This window comes from Oncorhynchus masou, chromosome 33, assembly GCF_036934945.1.
Source record: "Oncorhynchus masou masou isolate Uvic2021 chromosome 33, UVic_Omas_1.1, whole genome shotgun sequence".
NCBI classification, from domain to species: Eukaryota; Metazoa; Chordata; class Actinopteri; order Salmoniformes; family Salmonidae; genus Oncorhynchus; species Oncorhynchus masou.
In genome coordinates, this window is record NC_088244.1 from 34,359,022 (window position 1) to 34,377,825 (window position 18,804).

The 18,804-nt window shown below is 41.5% G+C and overlaps 1 protein-coding gene and 2 long non-coding RNA genes across 4 annotated transcripts in view; 1 reads left to right on the forward strand and 2 right to left on the reverse strand.

Annotated features, from left to right (window-relative positions):
- The window catches only part of LOC135528357 (membrane-associated guanylate kinase, WW and PDZ domain-containing protein 3-like), a 193,254-nt gene extending 191,249 nt beyond the window's left edge, over positions 1–2,005 (reverse strand). Inside the window, 2 exon segments of the mRNA XM_064957381.1 lie at positions 703–1,044; positions 1,716–2,005. Of these exon segments, the coding sequence (XP_064813453.1) occupies positions 703–1,044; positions 1,716–1,722 (349 nt within the window). The 5' untranslated portion in view covers positions 1,723–2,005.
- LOC135528358 (uncharacterized) lies at positions 350–10,109 on the forward strand. Of its 2 annotated transcripts, none has more exons than XR_010453544.1 (4): positions 350–506; positions 8,442–8,510; positions 8,706–8,830; positions 9,061–10,109. It is a non-coding gene; the product is annotated as an uncharacterized LOC135528358 (long non-coding RNA). The 2 variants fall into 2 exon arrangements; XR_010453543.1 differs by having other exon boundaries at positions 8,445–8,510.
- Positions 10,110–10,206: 97 nt separating this feature from the next.
- On the reverse strand, positions 10,207–15,381 carry LOC135527583 (uncharacterized). Its single transcript, XR_010453458.1, has 3 exons — positions 15,004–15,381; positions 14,745–14,803; positions 10,207–11,903 (listed from the first exon to the last, which is right to left on the reverse strand). It is a non-coding gene; the product is annotated as an uncharacterized LOC135527583 (long non-coding RNA).
- Between the last annotated feature and the right edge of the window lie 3,423 nt (positions 15,382–18,804).

Consider the following 18,804-nt stretch of genomic DNA (forward strand, 5'->3'; position numbering starts at 1 on the left):
ACAAGATTATAGTCCCCATGGGGAGTTCTGGCTCACTTAAGAAGAAATCATCAACCCTGTTACAGTCCTCCCTGTTACTGTATTTGTCACAGTCTTTTTTCTTGTACCTCTTCAGATGAGAAAATGTGTTGTTTTTTTAATCATGTTTAACATGTGATCTTTATGACAGGATGTTACAACAAAAAGGCACTGAACTGGTGGAATGACCCAGTTTACACTGCTTGATGTACTGACATAAGCAGTCTAGGAGACACATAAAGGCCACACACACCTGATCCTCCCACTATCCTGGAGACCAAAGACGCAGCCCAATTACAAGCTTGACTATTTATTCCATTCCAACCAGAGACCCTGTGCAGTCCCAGTTCACCCCACAGCTATGACTCAGGCCATTAACTGCCCTGGGCAAATAGGATTACACCGAAAGGACAACACATAGTGTGTGTACGGGCAAGACAACAATTCAAGTCTTCTGAATGTGATTATCTGAGTGGACTTTGGGGCAGGTGAGAGTTAACTAGAAGAATGCATGTTGTCACAGCTCACGTATGGGGTCAATTAGATTTTTCACAGACCAGACCAAGGTTACCATAGTACGACAAGTACGCCATATTACGAAACACATCATGTTAAAATGCATAACTTTGAAGAGGAGGCCTAGGCTGCAAAACCTCTGAACGGTAATAACAACACTAAACATACCTGGTTTGACGGTCTTGATACGGATGGGCTCCCGAAAGTGGCGGATGACAGCGAGGGTGTCTCGGTTGGTCAGGCCGCTGACAGGGGTGCCGTTCACTTCCAGAAGCACGTCCCCGATGTTCGGTAACCTCCCGACGTGACAGACCATTGCCTCCGTAATCACATGTCCCAGGTATGGGAATTCTCCCAGCTCTGCTCCCCCTTGTACGTCCACAACCGAGCCGAACTCCTCCGCATTCCCCCATGATAGCGCGCACTCCTGGACTTTACCGGACCAGTGCTTCTTCTTCTTAAGCGTTTTGGACATGTTTAATCCCTCTTGTAAATCTTTAGAGTCCCAGACTGTGTGGTTGTTTGAGAGACGAGACAAGCAGTTATTTTTAAGATGCAGATGTGACTATTGCACAGAGATAATGAGATGAGGCAATCTGCTCACTAGTGTGTTTGTATTCCATTCCAATCATTGAGCAAATGTCATTTCAAAGCATTATCCGCATGAACATCCCGAATTATTGGAACATCACCGGTCTGCGATACAATAGTAGACTGTAGTGCAAGACTATCTGCGTCAGTGTTGTCGCAGGAGGCTAGATCGATCGCGGGGATGCTGAGGTTGTCCCTCGCACTAAATTCTTGGGTAGCTGGGCAATGAAGCTCTACTTCTGAATGAGTAGCCTACTGCTTACTTACAGTGAATCGGTCTGATAAACCATTTTATAAAAGCCTATTACGCACAATAGCCAATAACTAAATTTTGGATCGATCCGTCGTTGAGTCTATAGCCTTGACTACAGACTCTCCACTTGACTCAGTCGATGTATCAATTCCATGAACTAAATTACCCCGAACAACTAGCTATGTTGTTAAATTATTGAGCATAAACAACTGTTGCCTACACCCTCTGACAATTCTTCATCCAAAATTCGCCAGGGGCCAACTTAGTTCCGCGCATTTGTTTTACCTCCTCCACCGGTGACTTCAGCGACGCAGTCCTTGGAAACGGAACAACATACCTGGCATCAGCAACGAATGTATTCGCAGAACTCGGGTAGTGTAGCCTACTCTGCTGGCAACTTGCTCCCTATTCTTCAACCTTCGTAAGCCCAGCTCAGAGAGCGCCGTCTCGTCAGTTGACGCCCCATGTGGTCTCGTGTCAGATTCAGCCCGGTGGCTCACAGAACTGGGGAGATTTAGGCGCAGGAGTCTATGGAACTAACAATAAAACAAGAACTCACGAATAACTTTTTTGCTTGTTTTCACCGTGTTGATTTCTGGAAGGAAAGCCCATCCAGGCGCCAATGACTGCTTGGGGTTGCCTCCAATCAGATGGTGGGAACGGAGTAAAACAATGCAAATCAACCAATGGAAATGGTTGGGCGGGGCTTCTGCGCAAACTCTTTTTCAATTGACCCGCTTAGCTTGATTTAGCTCGTCAAGCTTTCTGGGTGGACTGAGTTGCCAGGTACACGCGTTGGGTACGTTTTGGGACCCGGCGCTCAGCTGAGTAAATCGAGCGTGCCCACTAGGTAGATGAAATATTGCAACAATATTATTTTATTGTAGATTACAGACGCTGTCAATTAAATTGCCATCATAGTGCTATAAAACTACAAAGTAGTCCTAACAATTTTAATTAGTAGTTTGTTAACTGGAACCAGGACAGTGCAATTACAAATCAATTTGTATAATTTTCATAGCACACTGTAGGGCCAAGTATTTTCGCGTTATTGAGGGGAGGATGTCCAGTGCGTCAACTCTTGCGTGACTGTGCCATCTTGTGGTTAAATTAACTTGTAGGTCCTGAGAATGTGTAGACACAGAGCAGTAGAGGCTCCTCAGAGGAGGAAGGGGAGGACCATCCTCAGTGAATTTCATAAAAATGTAAATGGTAAAACACTTAAGTTATCCTTTTTAGATAAAACTATACTCACGTCACCAAATAATGGATTAAAATACACTATTTTGCACAGAAGGTCGACAGTAGCCTCAACAGCACTCTGTAGGGTAGCACCATGGTGTAGCCAGAGGACAGCTAGCTTCCGTACTCCTCTGGGTACATTGACTTAAATACAAAATCTAGGAGGCTCTAGGTTCTCACCCCCTTCCATGGACTTACATAGTAATAATGACAACTTCCGGAGGATGTCCTCCAGCCTATGAGAGCTCTTGCAGCATGACTGGCATGTTGTCCACCCACAATTAAAGGATCAGAGAATGAATCTAGTACTGAAAGCATAAACTACAGCTAGCACTGCAGTGATAATGTGATTTAACCAAAGATGAGCGGTATCCATTACTGGGAGTTACAGGTTTGCCAAATCAAAATGTCAGATTTTTCATCTAACCTGGTATTGGTGATACCATCTTCATTCTCGATTCGGCCAAACGTATATCTTCTAAAATGGAAGTGTCCAGTTGCAGATGGTGCATTTTAATTTAGAAAATGCACCATTATTGAAATAAAATATTTTTTTGCTCCATGAAGTAATCCAACAATGTGTACACCGCCATCTTGTCTACTTATTGATTGGCTTTCAAGACAAAAAAAAAGTCAAATCATGATGTCAACGATCTTCAGGTCGGAAAGTCGGAGCTCTAGAAAAATGCCAGAGTTTACTCCTGTTCGAAATTATTTTTTCCAATCAGATCTCGTTTTTTCTCCCCGATTTCCCAGATGTCTTGAACGCTCTGGTGACAATTTGAATAGTCAAACCTGTAACTCCAAGTATGGAGTTAATCACATTATCTGGTGTAACAATAGTATCTAGACAGTCTGAAAATCCCTCGATAGAGCTATAGTTCCAGACAGGGGCGCAACTTTCACTGGGGACATGACACATCCTCACCCCACACACACACACACACACACACACACACTTTTATAATTTCACTGTGATACAAAAAGTGGCATAGTTGTGCTTGAGTACCATGCAGACACCTCAGAGTGGTTGGGTAGGCTGTTTGCTTTTTCTCTGAGTAGTAAAAGCAAGCAGAGAAGAAACTGGCTGCTCTTTATTTGACTGATGTAGCTGTCAAGGTAACTGTTTGACTTAACAGAAATAATTAATATTTATTCCCAGTGCTGAGCTAGTAGTGTAACTGACATGTGACATTAGCTAATGTTTCATCCCCTCTCAACTGACGTTCTTTCTGTCTGAAGAGAATGAACTAGCTAGCTAGTAGCTACCACAGCCAGTCCAGCTCCAGCCCCTAGCTATCTGTCAGGTAGCAGCATCTAGCAGCTGTTGTGTGTATGGAAATGTTTTGTAGCCTTTTTGTCCAATTTCAACATAAGTAAAATAACTTGGATAGTTTGCCAGTTGATGTACTATTAGAGCTAGCCAAAAGTTGGCTAATGTTAGCTGGGTCATTCCAGAATTGGAGTACAATTTTGGCATCAACAATTTTGAAAAATGAACCCTTTATTTGATAATTTTCTGTTATGTATTTATGAAAAAATGCAATAAACTGTCAAATCATTTGTTTCGTCCAGCTCAGGCATCAAAGGTACACTTTTTATGAGATATTTTATTTGTTGTGTGCTATGCTTGGCGCAACCCTGTTATGAATACTCAGGCAAGATAAATGTCAAAAGTTGTTTAAATTAATATAAGTCAAGTCGTATCTGAAATTAAATGAGTATTCAATGTGACTTTCTTTACTTAATGGTAAAGGATTTATTAAACATTAATAAATGTTTAATAAATAAAGGATTTAAATCCTTTACCATTAAGTAAAGAAAGGTATATTCACATTCAATGCTCATTTAATTTCAGATAAGACTTGACTTATATTATTAATTTAAGCAACTTTTGAAATCTATCTTGCCCAACTTTTCAATAGTCACACGTTTTGTTTTAACAAATTGAAAAATTCTACTAATTTCAGTATTTATCTTCAAATTTTTGCTCAAATACGTCATGCATATAAACATTCAAACTATTAAAAGAACAATAGGTTAAACCCTCATGGTCTGAAAAAATCATTTAAGATCATTTAAATATAAATGCTATGGTAACAGGGTTGAAATTAGAATAACAGTGTTGCTCAAAGTAACAGGGTTGAATGGATTACATTTCTATTGATTGTAGATCATGACATAAATGTGACAAATAATACCCAGAACCATAGGAATGTTGTTTAATAATATTGTATATATCTTTTCGAAGAAGGATCAACAGGATGAGTAGGAATGATAAAAAAATAAACATGTCAACAAGACAACAAACTGGATCTGATCAAATATTCAATGGACAAAAATAAAAAATTGTCATATCACAGTAGGCCAACAACCTGGCATTAAAATGAATGAGCATATCAAAAATAGTAATGAACTGATCAATATTTTATAAAGCCGATGTTATAATGTACCGATTTAATTTTAGTGGCTGGCCAGAGTATTCCATACCTCACTTGCGATGTCCATGTGGCGTGAGGTAAAGTTCTCTGGGGGAGGAATGAGGGTCAGCACATCCTCAAAGGGATACCAAAGGAGATCATCCCTCAATGGCCAAATGTTGTGGTCATACACCAGGGCACAGCATCTCCCCACAACCTCTGGACTGTGCCACTGCACTTCTTTGGGTGTGCTGTGCATGGGGTCTTCTATGTGGTCATCTGTGGCATTAGAGCTGAAGCTCTGTGTTTTTTGGCAATCACACTCCAGATTCCCTGTTGCAGAACACATGCAGTTCACGTTGCGGTAGAGAATTTTCCCCAGGTGAAAGAGTGACCACCCGGTGGAGCCTCATCTGGCTTTTCTTTCACTGCATCCTCCACAGCTTGCTCCTGAATGTAAAACAATTCCACCTTTGATTGTCCCTCACTCAGAGCTTGGTACAGGGACAATGCCGTGGGGATATGAACTCCTTGGCTGACAAGCCTGTCGACCCTCCTCTCCAATGTGCCACCCACACCATCTGGGGCACCTTTGCCACGACTGGCTTCAAAGTAGTTCCAGGTTCCTCTTGTAAAACCCTTCTTGAAAATGTCAGTACAAAAGAGGTCAAAATTACCATGCTGCTTGTACTGTGTGCAAGGACCGTCGCAAAAAAAAAAAAAGATGGTTGTCACATCTGGTCATATCTCTCTGATTTCACTCAGGATGGGCTCCAGGTGTTGCCATATGGCAGGTAGTCCCTTCAGCCTGGATGCCGATACAGTGCAGGAGGTAGGGGCAGATGCCCCCTCCATGTGTGCAAAGTGGCCTGTTGGTGTGATGCACCAAAATGAACAGCTTGTGCTTGAGCGCTGTACTTGCAGCCGTAGTTCTCAGAGCAGTCAATATGGACTGCACATTAATTTGCAGGGAGGTTCAGCTTCAGGGCCCGTGAGAAAGCATATTGCTGTCTGATGTTATAGAGATGGCGCCTGGACTTCTGGAGCAAAACGTTAGATGTTTCCACCAGCTCTTCTTGGGGGCATTCAAATTATTTTTTCAAAGTGATCTTTGAGGCTGCTCCAGGATCATTTTTTGTGCTCTTTGTCCACAGTGGCCCACTGAAGGTAAGAGATGCGATCGGTGTCTCTGTAGTGGCTTTTGAGTGCATAGGTATTATTGGTGCATTGCTCACATTGCTTGCTTGTGATGGCATGTGTCAGGCTCTCCACATTGGATGTGTCGAGGATGTGCATCTGGTGAATCTTTTTGGCAATAAAGCCTAGAATTTCATGTTGTTTTCGCATGCACGTGTCACGATCTGCCGATGTTGGATGCACGACCCAGTAGAGGCAAAGTGTGCAGAACAGTGAGTATGATAGACGGAGGTTGGTATGCTCACCCAGGAACTTCAAAGGGAGGTTCTTCATTGAATCCACCACTAATCTTCTCTGCATTTTCTTCTTTTCTTTTGTCACCGTTTGCTTTTTTCCAGTTCCTGCTGACATCGTCACGTAAAGATAATAATCTCACCGTTGATCTCAGGGTGGCAGCAATCCCCTCGTGTTTCTTCCTCTGGTAGCTGTAGACATTTTCATTTGCCAGTTTTGTCCACCTCCTCCTTGAAAATCCAAAAACCTCCTCTGCCAATTAACCTGTACTACCTCAGGAGGATCCTTCCTCTTTGAATGTGTACTTGTTACGTACTTCCTCAGCTACTGCTGTATGAAACAACAGGTTTCTCCTTAGGGATGTGTCCGAGATTTGCCGAACCAACTTGTTGACTTTGGATTCTGGAGATGGGTTGTCCTTTTTCGATTGTTGGAGCCGCTTTCGGTATTTTTCTGATCGCTGTTTGACTTTCCTCAACTGATCTTGTATTTTCTGCAGCTCCCTGTTTCATTTAGCTTTAGCAGCCCTCCATTTTCTTCCTCCCAACATCACATTGCCTTAAAGAACATAGAAATATATTGTCACTTATCCATTTCACCTGCAGAGTGAACTGAAGGAGATACAATCCTGTTACTGTAGTGCAACACTGTTACTTGAATTACGTCACGCTCTGACCATGGAGAGCCCTCGGTTCTCTATGGTGGTTAGGTCAGAGCGTGACTAGGGGGGTGTTCCAGTCATTTTATTTCTATGTTGGTGAGTTGTATGGTTCCCAATTAGAGGCAGCTGGTAATCGTTGCCTCTAATTGGGGATCATATTTAGGAAGCCCTTTCTCCGACCTGCTTTGTGGGATATTGTTTTTTGAGTGCTGATGTTTGTTGTAGGTTCACTTTGGATTAAAAGTATGTGGAACTCAAATCAAGCTGCGCCTTGGTCCGTCTTTCCTCACGACCTGACAAATTATAGTAGCAGGGTTGTAAATCAATGCTAATGTTAGTTTTTTTTCTCAGGAATTTATGCTAGCTGTGGAATGTGGCATTACTGTCAAGGACAAACTTTGTCATTTGTAACAAACAGAACTCTGAAATGAATTTGTCTTATTCTGATATGAGTAACAGGGTTGTGTTGGTTAGTGACACACTCAGTCAATGCTGAAAAGATTGGGAAAATATGAAAAATAGAAGAGCGGACTTACCTTTGGTCAACCCATGGTGTTTGCAAATGGCTTGATGACTTCATGTGACTCACTGTTTTTTCTCTTCCTCTGCCAGGCTAAGTAGGTTTCAGTAACAGGGCTGTGGGACACAACTTCATGTTGTGGGACACAACTTCAGTGCATCATTTATATAAGCTAAAATATGTTGATGAAACAAATTGTTTTAACAATTACAAGAGGCATATCAACAAAATCGTATCAAAAAAAGTAGATTTATTAACTTATTTTAACTGTTATATTTGATGTGCAATTTGGTCATCAAGAAGGTGGAACAAGAGAAAAATGCCATTTTAGGGGGTGCTTGAGCTATTTGGTATTTTAAATCATTTTGGAACCACTTGTTCTACAACTAGATTTACATTTAGTCTCAGGACAAGTATAATTTAAACAAGTGCATGGTTTTGTATTTTGGGCATGGATTTTTTGAAGTTCCATGGGTGGGAAAGAAAATGTCCTCCAATTTTGGAATGACCCAGCGAGCTCACTAACTTTAGCTGTAATTTTTGCCTCAATCACACTTGACCTGAATCAAAGGATGAAACCAGCGACCAAATGATTGAAGACCAATATTCAAACATTTTTTTCAGGCCAATGGGAGTTTTTATAATTCAGCATAGCAATGTAACGTTATTGATCTGTCTGTTTCCGTACCTAATTCACGACTTTTCACACTGACATGGTATAAACAGCTCTACAGGCTACGCTGTCATGGTGCACAGTCAGTACACAACACTATACTCACCATGTCTTAGCAGGATCAGATGATGACTGGTGTCCCAGCAGGATCAGACAGCCAGGGAAGACCAGTCTACGGAGCTCAGGTGAATTTTTCACTATATATTATTATAACTATCCGTGAATGGATACAAAGTTCCATCTGGAGTTGATGGGTAGGCTACAGTCTGGGATCTGGGAGTGATGGTCATTTCAATTATTGAACCATTGATTCTATTCATTGATAATAGAATGTATAAATGTACACCAAGGTAATTATTTGTCATGCCTCATCTGAGCAGGGTCAGATGATGACAGGGGTCTCATCAGGGTCAGATGATGACAGGAGTCTCAGCTGGGTCAGATGATGACAGGGGTCTCAGCAGGGTCAAGCAACCAGGGAAGACCAGTCTGTGACAGCGCTGAGGTGAACTTTGGCAGATACAACACTTTATTCTCTCTGTGCAGCAAACACTGGACAAGCCAGAAGTTTCAAATATTGAAACTATTTTAAGGCATTCTGACAAACCTCCAAAGTTCATTTCCAAACTGTATCAAGGGTTGATAGAGGCTTTTACAGATGACACAAAACATGTCAAAACAAAAATGTTAGGAAGACCTGGGTGTCACGCCTGCTCTCTCTTCCACTCCCTGTAGCTCGAGGGCGCCAGGATCCCCAGCATTACGCACTCAAGCCACCATCAGTACGCACACCTGCCTTCCCCTCGTCACGCGCATCAGCAATCATTGGACTCACGTGGACTCAATTACTTGTGACATTACCTTCCCTATATCTGTCTGTGCCCAAGCTCTGTTCCCTGGTTCACGATTAATTGTCTCATGTCCGTGTTACCCGTGTTCCGACGCTGTTCCTGTCTTGTTTCCTTGTCTGTTCCCGAATAAATGTCTGACTCCCTGCACCTGCTTCTCCTGTCTGGCGTCGGCCCTTACACTGGGAGACACTATGATGATGATGAATGTATACAGGTATGGTTGAATGCCCAGTCATGTTCATATAATGTCAGACAAATGACTGCAGTTTAAGACCCTCCGTAGAGCATACTATATGCCAGTGAATCTGAATATCATTCACTCAGAAATATAATTCCTCTGCTGGAGGTGTAAAACACAAACACAATATTTGCATATGTTATGGTCTTGTGAAGACTGGCTGAATTCTGGTCAGGAGTATGTTCTTTTATCTCAGCATGTCTACAGATTCTCCCTTCTCCCTCTTTTTGTTTGATTGGAAATGATGATACGGGAGACTGTTATTAGAAGAAACTGTGTAACCTAGCATTTATAGTGGCTAAGAAATGCATTGTCATTAATCTGAAGGTTGGTTATCCTCCCACAATGTCACATTTGATGGCAGAAATGTCAAGTTATGCATCACTAGATTTGATTTATTACAAGTTTAACGGTATACAAGATTAAGGCTCCCAAGTGGCAGAGTGGTCTAAGACACTGCATCTCAGTGCTAGAGGCATCACTGCAGACCCTGGTTCAATTCCAGGCTGTATCACAACAGGCCGTGATTGGGAGTACCATAGGGCGACGCACAATTGGCTCAGTGTCCTCCGTGTTTGGCCGACATTGAAAATAAGAATTTGTTCTTAACTTACTTGCCTCGTTAAATAAAGCTTAAATAAAAAATACTGTGCAAATTCCATGCGGTTTGGGTGCCTAATATGGAATACTGTATGACAAAAGGGGTCTGTATGGAAAACAAGAAAAAAAATTGTCAAGCAGATGCAAATGGAAAAAAATATCTATGGCACACGAGATGCCTGTCTGATTTGCCCCTGTCTCAGTGGACTAATCCTTTGAGGAGTCCGCTGTGAAATCCATTGAGGAGCCATTTCGTGGGCATTCATTGTTTCATAACTTCATTGTGTGCATTGTCTGCTGTGTCTATCAAATCCCCGTTACATATATCACTAGCATTAGCCTACATTTACCGTTAATTCCCAGAATGTCTAATCTTAAGATGTTTGTTTGGTTACGATAATTTCTGTTAATGCATTCAATATTATTACAGTCATTTACCATTCTCATTGTCAGAGTGGACACAGTGTTTTGCAGAACTCAACCTATGCTACACTTTTTTCATTCCATTTACGAATTTTGTCAATTTATTTGTCTTTTGTTTGGCTACATACAGATCGGTAGTGGAATTCCCGCGAGAGAGTAATGGTTCATGTTATTAGATGTTAATTATTTGACTAGGCCTCCTGTATTAAACATTGTTGTTATTTCGCTGAACACCAGATACTTACTCGGGCAAGAAAAAAACATCACCCAAAAATGTATAGCCCCGTTGAGAAATATAAATGGACCATTTGAAAATGTGAATCACATTGTTATTTGGCAATCATTTGGTCGAAAGAAAAGACTACTCTTTCTCGACCAAGGTTTTTTTTTTGTCTGCTACAGCCTTAGTAGAAATTGAGGAAATTAGCTTTAGATGTACCCAAAAATGTGAGGGAGGACCCCCACCAGGTTATGTCCCCCGACTTCTAAAACTAGTTGCACCCCTGGTTCCAGATGCAGCCCAAACCATGTGACAATGATTGCCATCAGCAATTTTATGTGCTCATTCTCGTCCATTAATTCCCATTCATGGACTTTGAGTATGATCTGTGTTCTTGATACCGTGTAGGGCAGAATAACAATGCTATTTACTCCTCCTATGCGTAGACAATCCGTGGAACTTTTGTTTTAGCGTTTATCTGCATTTTTATTTGACACATTCTCCAACTTCTTAGGCAAGGCAGACATATCAAAGTTACTTAAACGTTCATTTGAAAATCAGGTTGCAAGTTAAAAGTAGCCGGTACAATTGTTTAGCGCAGTCTCAAACATTTCAAACTCAGTTACCTCTTGGTTGGATCAGCTGTTTTCCTGCGCGATAGGGCATCCTCAGCCAGAGGTTGTGAATAGTTCTGGATCGGTTTGACTTCATTTGTGCAAGACCACTTCGCCTAATATTCATGGTCATAGGGCTCCGATATTTTACAAACTGATTCACAGTGGTTTAAAACACTTAGTTGTGGTGATTATCAATGTTGTCATGTAGCTAACAGAGTAGGCCTATCGATGGCCTATATGCAGTGGTGACCTGTCATTCAGGGCTGTGCCGGGTGGAGATTATAACAGAACATGGCCAAGATGTTCAAACGTTAATTGATGACCAGGAGGATCAGATAATAATAATTACAGTGTTCGTAGGGGGTGCAACAAGTCAGCACCTCAGGAGTAAATATCAGTTGGCTTTTCATAGCCAATCATTCAGAGTTAGAGACAGCAGGTGTGGTAGAGAGGTAGTCCAAAACAGCAGGTCAAGGAACAAGGTAGCACGTCCAGTGAACAGGTCAGGGTTCCATAGCCGCAGGCAGAACAGTTGAATCTGGCGCAGCAAGATGACCAGGTGGACTGGGGACAGCAAGGAGTCATTGGGCCAGGTAGTCCTAAGGCATGGTCCTAGGGCTCAGGTCCTCCTAGAGAAAGAGATAAAAAGAGAGAGAATTAGAGTGAGCATACTTATATCCTGCCTGTTTGGCACTGTCCGGGGGTATCGTCGGACTGGGCCACAGTGTCTCCCAACCCCTCCTGTCTCAGCCTCCAGTATTTATGCTGCAGTAGTGTGTGTCAGGGGGCTGGGGTCAGTCTGTTATATCTGGAGTTTTTCTCCTGTCTTATCCGGTGTCCTGTGTGAATTTAACCCCACTCAATTTGCCAAAGCACAGCCCCCACAACACTAGAGGGATATCTTCAAACACCAACCTACTACCCTGTGACAAGACCGAGTATAGCCCACGAAGATCTCCCCCACGGCACGAACCCGAGGGGGGGCCAACCCGGACAGGAAGAGCAAGTCAGTGACTCAACCCACTCAAGTGAGGCACCCCTACTAGGGACAGCATGGAAGAGCACCAGTAAGCCAGTGACTCAGCCCCCGTAATAGAGTTAGAGGCAGAGAATCCCAGTGAGAGAGGGGAACCGGCCAGGCAGAGACAGCAAGGGCGGTTCATCGCTCCAGTACCTTTCCGTTCACCTTCACACCCCTGGGCCAGACTACACTATCATAGGACCTACTGAAGAGATGAGTCTTCAATAAAGACTTAAAGGTCGAGGCCGAGTCTGCGTCTCTCACATGGATAGGCAGACCATTCCATAAAAATGGAGTTCTATAGGAGAAGGGCCTGCCTCCAGCTTAGAAATTCTAGGGACAGTAAGGAGGCCTCATGTCAACATCATACTTTCAAAATCCTAGCTAGCAGTCATCATGAATCAAGTCGACAATATACTGGCAAATCCTTTTCAATCCTTGTCATATAAAGAGAAATAATGAAGAGAAATGATAGATAAAACGTATCGGTGCTCATCAGCCATTGGACATAAACATTACACAAGTTGGAAATAGCAAATTCAACAATGAGTGGTTTGGAAGGAATCAGTGACAGTGGCCTTGTGGTCCCAAATTTGGGATTAAGGGGCTCTTTTCCAAGTTTAAAATTGTATAAACATTCAATATTGGCCATGCTGTCAATTAGCATGATTTGTGCCGCGCTCAAAACAACTTAAAAACTTGTCTTCAGTGAGTTCAAGACAACTGGGAAGTCGAGAATAAATGAGCTCTGACTGGGAAAATAAGTTTTGAACAGTCATTCAACTCGGAATTGTAAATCTTGGCTCTTTCTAAAGCTACGACCTGAAGATCAATGACGCCATTATGATTCGACCTTGTTTTTTTCCCAGTTTATGAAAGCACCATAAATCCAGAGAATGCTAGACTTTGATGACAACATTTGCTCACGAAGGACCGCGGTGCCACCTTCCTGTTCAAGTGAGCACAGCACAACAAGGTGAGTCCAAAAATGTCTTGTATGCTGCTGCATAAATTATGTAATATGCCAGGAAGATATGTATACTGTAGCTAACAAAGTAATAGTAAGTGTATGTTGTGTAGTTAGCTGTTAATAGCCCATGTGCCTCACCCTAATCATTTGGGCTATTTACCCCTCTTAATTTTGCCTACTGTTCTGACTTGGTGGTGCACATGTAGCCTATAACCTGCTTTAGAGAAATGTAATCATTGAATATTGTAAGAGCTTATATGGCCCCTTTATTTATCCTACGGTTCTGACTTGGTGTACAGGGACAACAGTGTAAGAACGCCCCATGTTCTGAATTTTCTCGCTGTACATTTCAAGTGCTAGACAGATAGTTGTATTGACTACGTCCGTCCTAGTTCGCTCATTAATGTCTTAATCGAAATTACGGATTGCCTCTTATCCCCATGTCGTCCCCTTAGGCCATAGTTTGTACATGTCAACTAGATTTGTTTAAGCAAGTCAGCCATATCAACTGTTTTTTTTAAAGGCAGTAAATGAGGCAGAATTAACTGCTTTGCTGGCAGACAAGGCTCCGCTGATAGCCAGGTGTAGCAGTGGTAAGATGTTGGGGCAGCTGTTGGGACAGCTTCATGTAGGCCCTAACAGTTTGTGGGCACAGTTTGTCATCATTATAGTGCAATTAATGTATCGTTTAGTGTTGTGTAGTGGCTTTGATCACATGCACCCCCCTTTGTTTTTGCCCCACCAAGATTGACATGCTAAAAAGAGTATTGGTATGTGATATGGGAGGTCTTCAGTTTTAGAGGAAGTGTAGCTCTCTATGTGCATGGCAGAATAATATATTTGTTTAGTCTGGGTGGTTAGTTAGTATGCAGTGTTGCAGACAGGTGCTGCTCTTGGTAATTGGAGGCAGAGGATGGATAACCCAGAGATGTATTTCTGTGCCATTTACAGCTTTTAGTTCTCCACAAGTGGACCATTACCTAAAATACATCTCCACCCCACAGCCTGGCTCTCATCATGGCCGCCTCGCTTCGCATTTCTAGGAAACTATGCAGTATTTTGTTTTTTTTGTACGTGTTATTTCTTACATTGGTACCCCAGGTAATCTTAGGTTTCATTACATACAGTCGGGAGGAACTACTGAATATAAGAGCAACGTCAATTTACCATCATTACGACCAGGAATATGACCTTTCCTCAAGCATTTCGCTATACTCGCATTAACATCTGCTAACCAAGTGTATGTGACAAATAAAATTGGATTTGGATTGGTATGAAGTGTCATTTTAATCAATTGTAGATACCAGTTAAATCCTTGCTTAACGTATAGCCTATATAATACAATTAATAAAATAGGCGATTGTATACATTTTAAATATTTTTTAATGACGCAAATCCAAATGAGAAATGGTTGTACAATTAATAAGAAATACATTATTTATCAAATGTCTCCATCTGCTGGCGAATTATAGGCCTTACCATTCAACCATCCACTTCAAATAGGAGCTCTCTCAATGCACATGTCTGTGGGGAAACACCTGAACGGAGGACACGAACAACAAAAGCCTAAAATGCTTGTGTGTAAAAAGGTAGATAGCTTTTAAATACTAGCATTACGCGATGTTCTTGACAATTACATCATTTTCCTCTCAATATTAGTTATCTTAATATTTTCTATAGAGTTATCATCAGTCATTCATTTAAAAATGTTCCTGTGTTTATAATTAAGTCAACCAACTTGCTGCGTTCTCCATGGTCATCCCCCGTTCAGCCAGATGGACATTCACGTCACAAAATGGGTATTTTCATAAAGTTGTTGATATTTGCCCACCGCCGCTGGAGAGGTTACAGGCCGGTAGGCCTACTCCTTTCAACTCCTGCTGTCCTGATATATCCCTGGTAAGTTTCCTCTAATAACTGTTAGTGATGGTTCGTTCGCATATCAGAAAAGCCGAATCTATTAATAAAAATATATAAACAATGAATCATCAAACGATTTAAATGAATATAATTAACTAATTCAAATAACGAAAATATAAATAAAATAATATAGGCCTAAATACTCTAGCGCACACATTCGTTCTGACTGTCTGCTCAGACGAACACTCACCTGTTGTTCCTGTCAATCAGACACGCAGTGTCAACCAATGAACCAAAGATGTGTCAACCAATGATCCAAAGATGCGTGAGGGAGGGCGGAGCCAACTCACTCTCAGTCACACACTTGGCAGCGGAGGAGAGAGAGGAAGGACAGCTGTGAAAACTACAGCTGGAAAATGAGCCGGAAGTACAGTAGCATTTGCGGCGGAGTCAGTACCCTCATATACGTGTTCACATTACAAAGTTATACTTTAAATGCAAATGCGTAATAGCATTATTTTTCATAACAAACCAATGCATTTTTAAATACATTGTGGTTAAGGTAGAGTATGATTTCATTTAATAATTTAATTAGAATTTTTTTAACACCAATCATAGTCAAACTAACGCAAACTGACTTGAAAAAATACAAACCATTTTTTTTAAAGAGCCGTTTGGGAGCCTAAAGACCAGGCTCTTTTTGGTGAGCTGAGCCGAACGAGCTGGATCACTGAAAAGAGCCGGAATTCCCATCACTAATAACTACAGATTTACTTGGTAACTAACAGTGAAGACGGTTTGTTCAGACCGACGCATGTGATAGTGGCACTAAGAGGAAGAGTAATTATTGTAGATAATTGACACGAAGGCCAACGACCGGGTTCTATTCATTACGTCTTGCAACTGGACAGTTAACCGTTTAAGAATCAGACGGCAAACAGACAGAACGGGACCCAAGTCAATTTGTTTTCCATTTGGAGTAAACGGTTTGTCGCAAAACGTTTTGCAGCAGACAAAACTGTTTGCAAAATAATTGGTGTAATGAAATACCCCTGATTGTGTTTACACCATGTCGTTATGTTGTAATATTTGCCACATACATTAAATACAGGAGCTTTGTAAAGAAACGTAAGTTAAAGTTTTGAGTACTTGGGTTTTTGTAATGTGGTCTTTGCCAAATAACATCTAGGTTACTGCCTATTATTGCAATACATATTATTAGACCTACAAGACCTAGACCTTTTGCTTTTTGCTGGTCAACCAAACATTTTAGCCATTATGGTGATTATTCAGGTAGTTCTATGGCCCACTAATTCAGAGTTGCTTCAATTCTGTCTTCCTAGAGATGCGAGAGATGCTAAGAAACAGGTGTCATAGATGGATGTGCAGGTGTCTTCAAATCAAAGTTTATTTGTCACATGCGAGGAATACAACAGGTTACAGTGAAATGCTTACTTACAGGCTCTAACCAATAATGCAAAAAGTTGTTAGGTGAACAATAGGTAAGTAAAGAAATAAAAACAACAGTAAAAAAGACAGTGAAAAATAACAGTAGTGAGGCTATATACAGGCACCGGTTAGTCAGGCTGATTGAGGTAGTATGTACATGTAGATATGGTTAAAGTGACTATGCATATATGATGAACAGAGAGTATCAGTAGCGTAGAAGAGGGGTGGTGGGTGGCGAGACACAATGCAGATAGCCCACTTAGCCAATGTGCAGGAGCACTGGTTTGTCGGCCCAATTTGAGGTAGTATGTACATGAATGTATAGTTAAAGTAACTATGCTTATATGATAAACAGAGTAGCAGCAGCGTAAAAAGAGGGATTGGGGGGGCACACAATGCAAATAGTCCGGGTAGCCACTTGATGCAACAATGCCTCAGACCTTCTCTGTTGTAAGCTTTATGTTACCTTGTCCTTATGTAAACTGACACTCAGTCTAAGATTAAAGTTTAGATGTGCCATTCAGCTCTGTGGAATGTATAATTGTTACATTTACCTGGCTGTTGGGTTCCCCCTGGCTGTGGTGTGGTTCTGTTGAAGAAACATACAATCTACCTGCAGGGAAGCCTCTCAACGTTAACATTACATTGTCCTCTTGCAGACGCTCCCATCCAGAGCAATCGTAGGGGCAAGCAGGGTCAAGCGCCCCGCCCAAGGGCACCACAACAAATCTCCCACCAAGTCAAATCGAGAACCCAAACCTTAGAACAAACTCCCAACCATCCAAGATCCCCCCCCCCAGTTCCCCTGAGCTGCCCCTCAGCCATCCGAGACTCCCCCTACACTGAACAAAAATATAAACACAACATTCAACAATTTCAAAGATTTTACAGTTACAGTTCATATAAGGAAATCAGTCAATTGAAATAAATTCATTAGGCCCGAATCTAGTTGCCTAAAGTACTTAAATAACTTTAAAGTACTACTTAAGTAGTTTTTTGGGGTATCTGTACTTTTCTTAACTATTTATATCTTTGCCTACTTCTACTTCACTACATATCTAAAGACAATAATGTACTTTTTACTCCATACATTTTCCCTGACACCCAAAATTACATTTTGACTTGAAAATGGTCCAATTCACACACTTATCAAAATAACATCCCTGGTCATCCCTACTGCCTCTGATCTGGCAGACAAATAATTCCTGAGTGTTGGTGTGCCCCTGGCTATCAGTAAATACATTTTTTTTTAAATACAATTGTGCTTTCTGATTTACATATTATAAGGGAAGTTGACGTTAATACTTTTACTTTTTATACTTAAGTATATTTAAAACCAAATACTTTTACTCCGGTAGTATTTTACTGGGTGACTTTTACTTGAGTCCTATACTATTAAGGTATCTTTACCTTTACTCAAGTATGACAATTGAGTACTTTTTCTGCCACTGCCCTATTCTATGGATTTCACATGACTGGGAATACAGACATGTAACTGTTGGTCAGTATCTGGTGTGACCACCATTAGCCTCATGCAATGTAACATACCCACTGTATTAAATAGAAAAACAAGTTAAGTGGATATTGTTCCTTTTGAGAAGTTGAACACTTTGGTGAAATCTCTTACGTGCAGTATACTGTATCTCCTTTCAAATGGCTTAAAACAGCCTGAGGCAAGAGTTTGTGGACAGGACCCTTTTCCACGGGACAATGTGTAAACATCTCCACCTGGTCCAGTCCAGATGCTGTGGTGCCAGTACGAGCCACTACCCATATACCTGGTTCTGTAGTCCTGGCAACCTCCTGCATTACCTATGGACCCTGAGGAATGTAAGACAACAAAGGCCGGGACTTCACCTTAGCTGTAACTACTTTGCTGAAATCGTACTCAGCAGTGCTCTTACTAATCAACTATGTTGAATATTTCTATTCCCAATATTATGTAAAATCATTATTACATTTTTCAGATACATTTAATTAAAAGGTTCAGAGAGAAATAATTGGTCAATTTAATTCCAGTCATCCACTGACTTAAATAAGATTAAATACATTGCCCTGTTCTCCAGAGGGATTTGGAGTCCTTGGATCCACTCCAGCACTTTTCAGAGAGATTAGTGTTTTTGGTGGTAAAGAAGATGGCAGCAGGCCAAAATGACAAGCTGGCCAATCAGGGGACAGCTGATGTCCCTCTCAAATGGCAGGTTCCAGAGAGGATGAAGCATCCAACTCG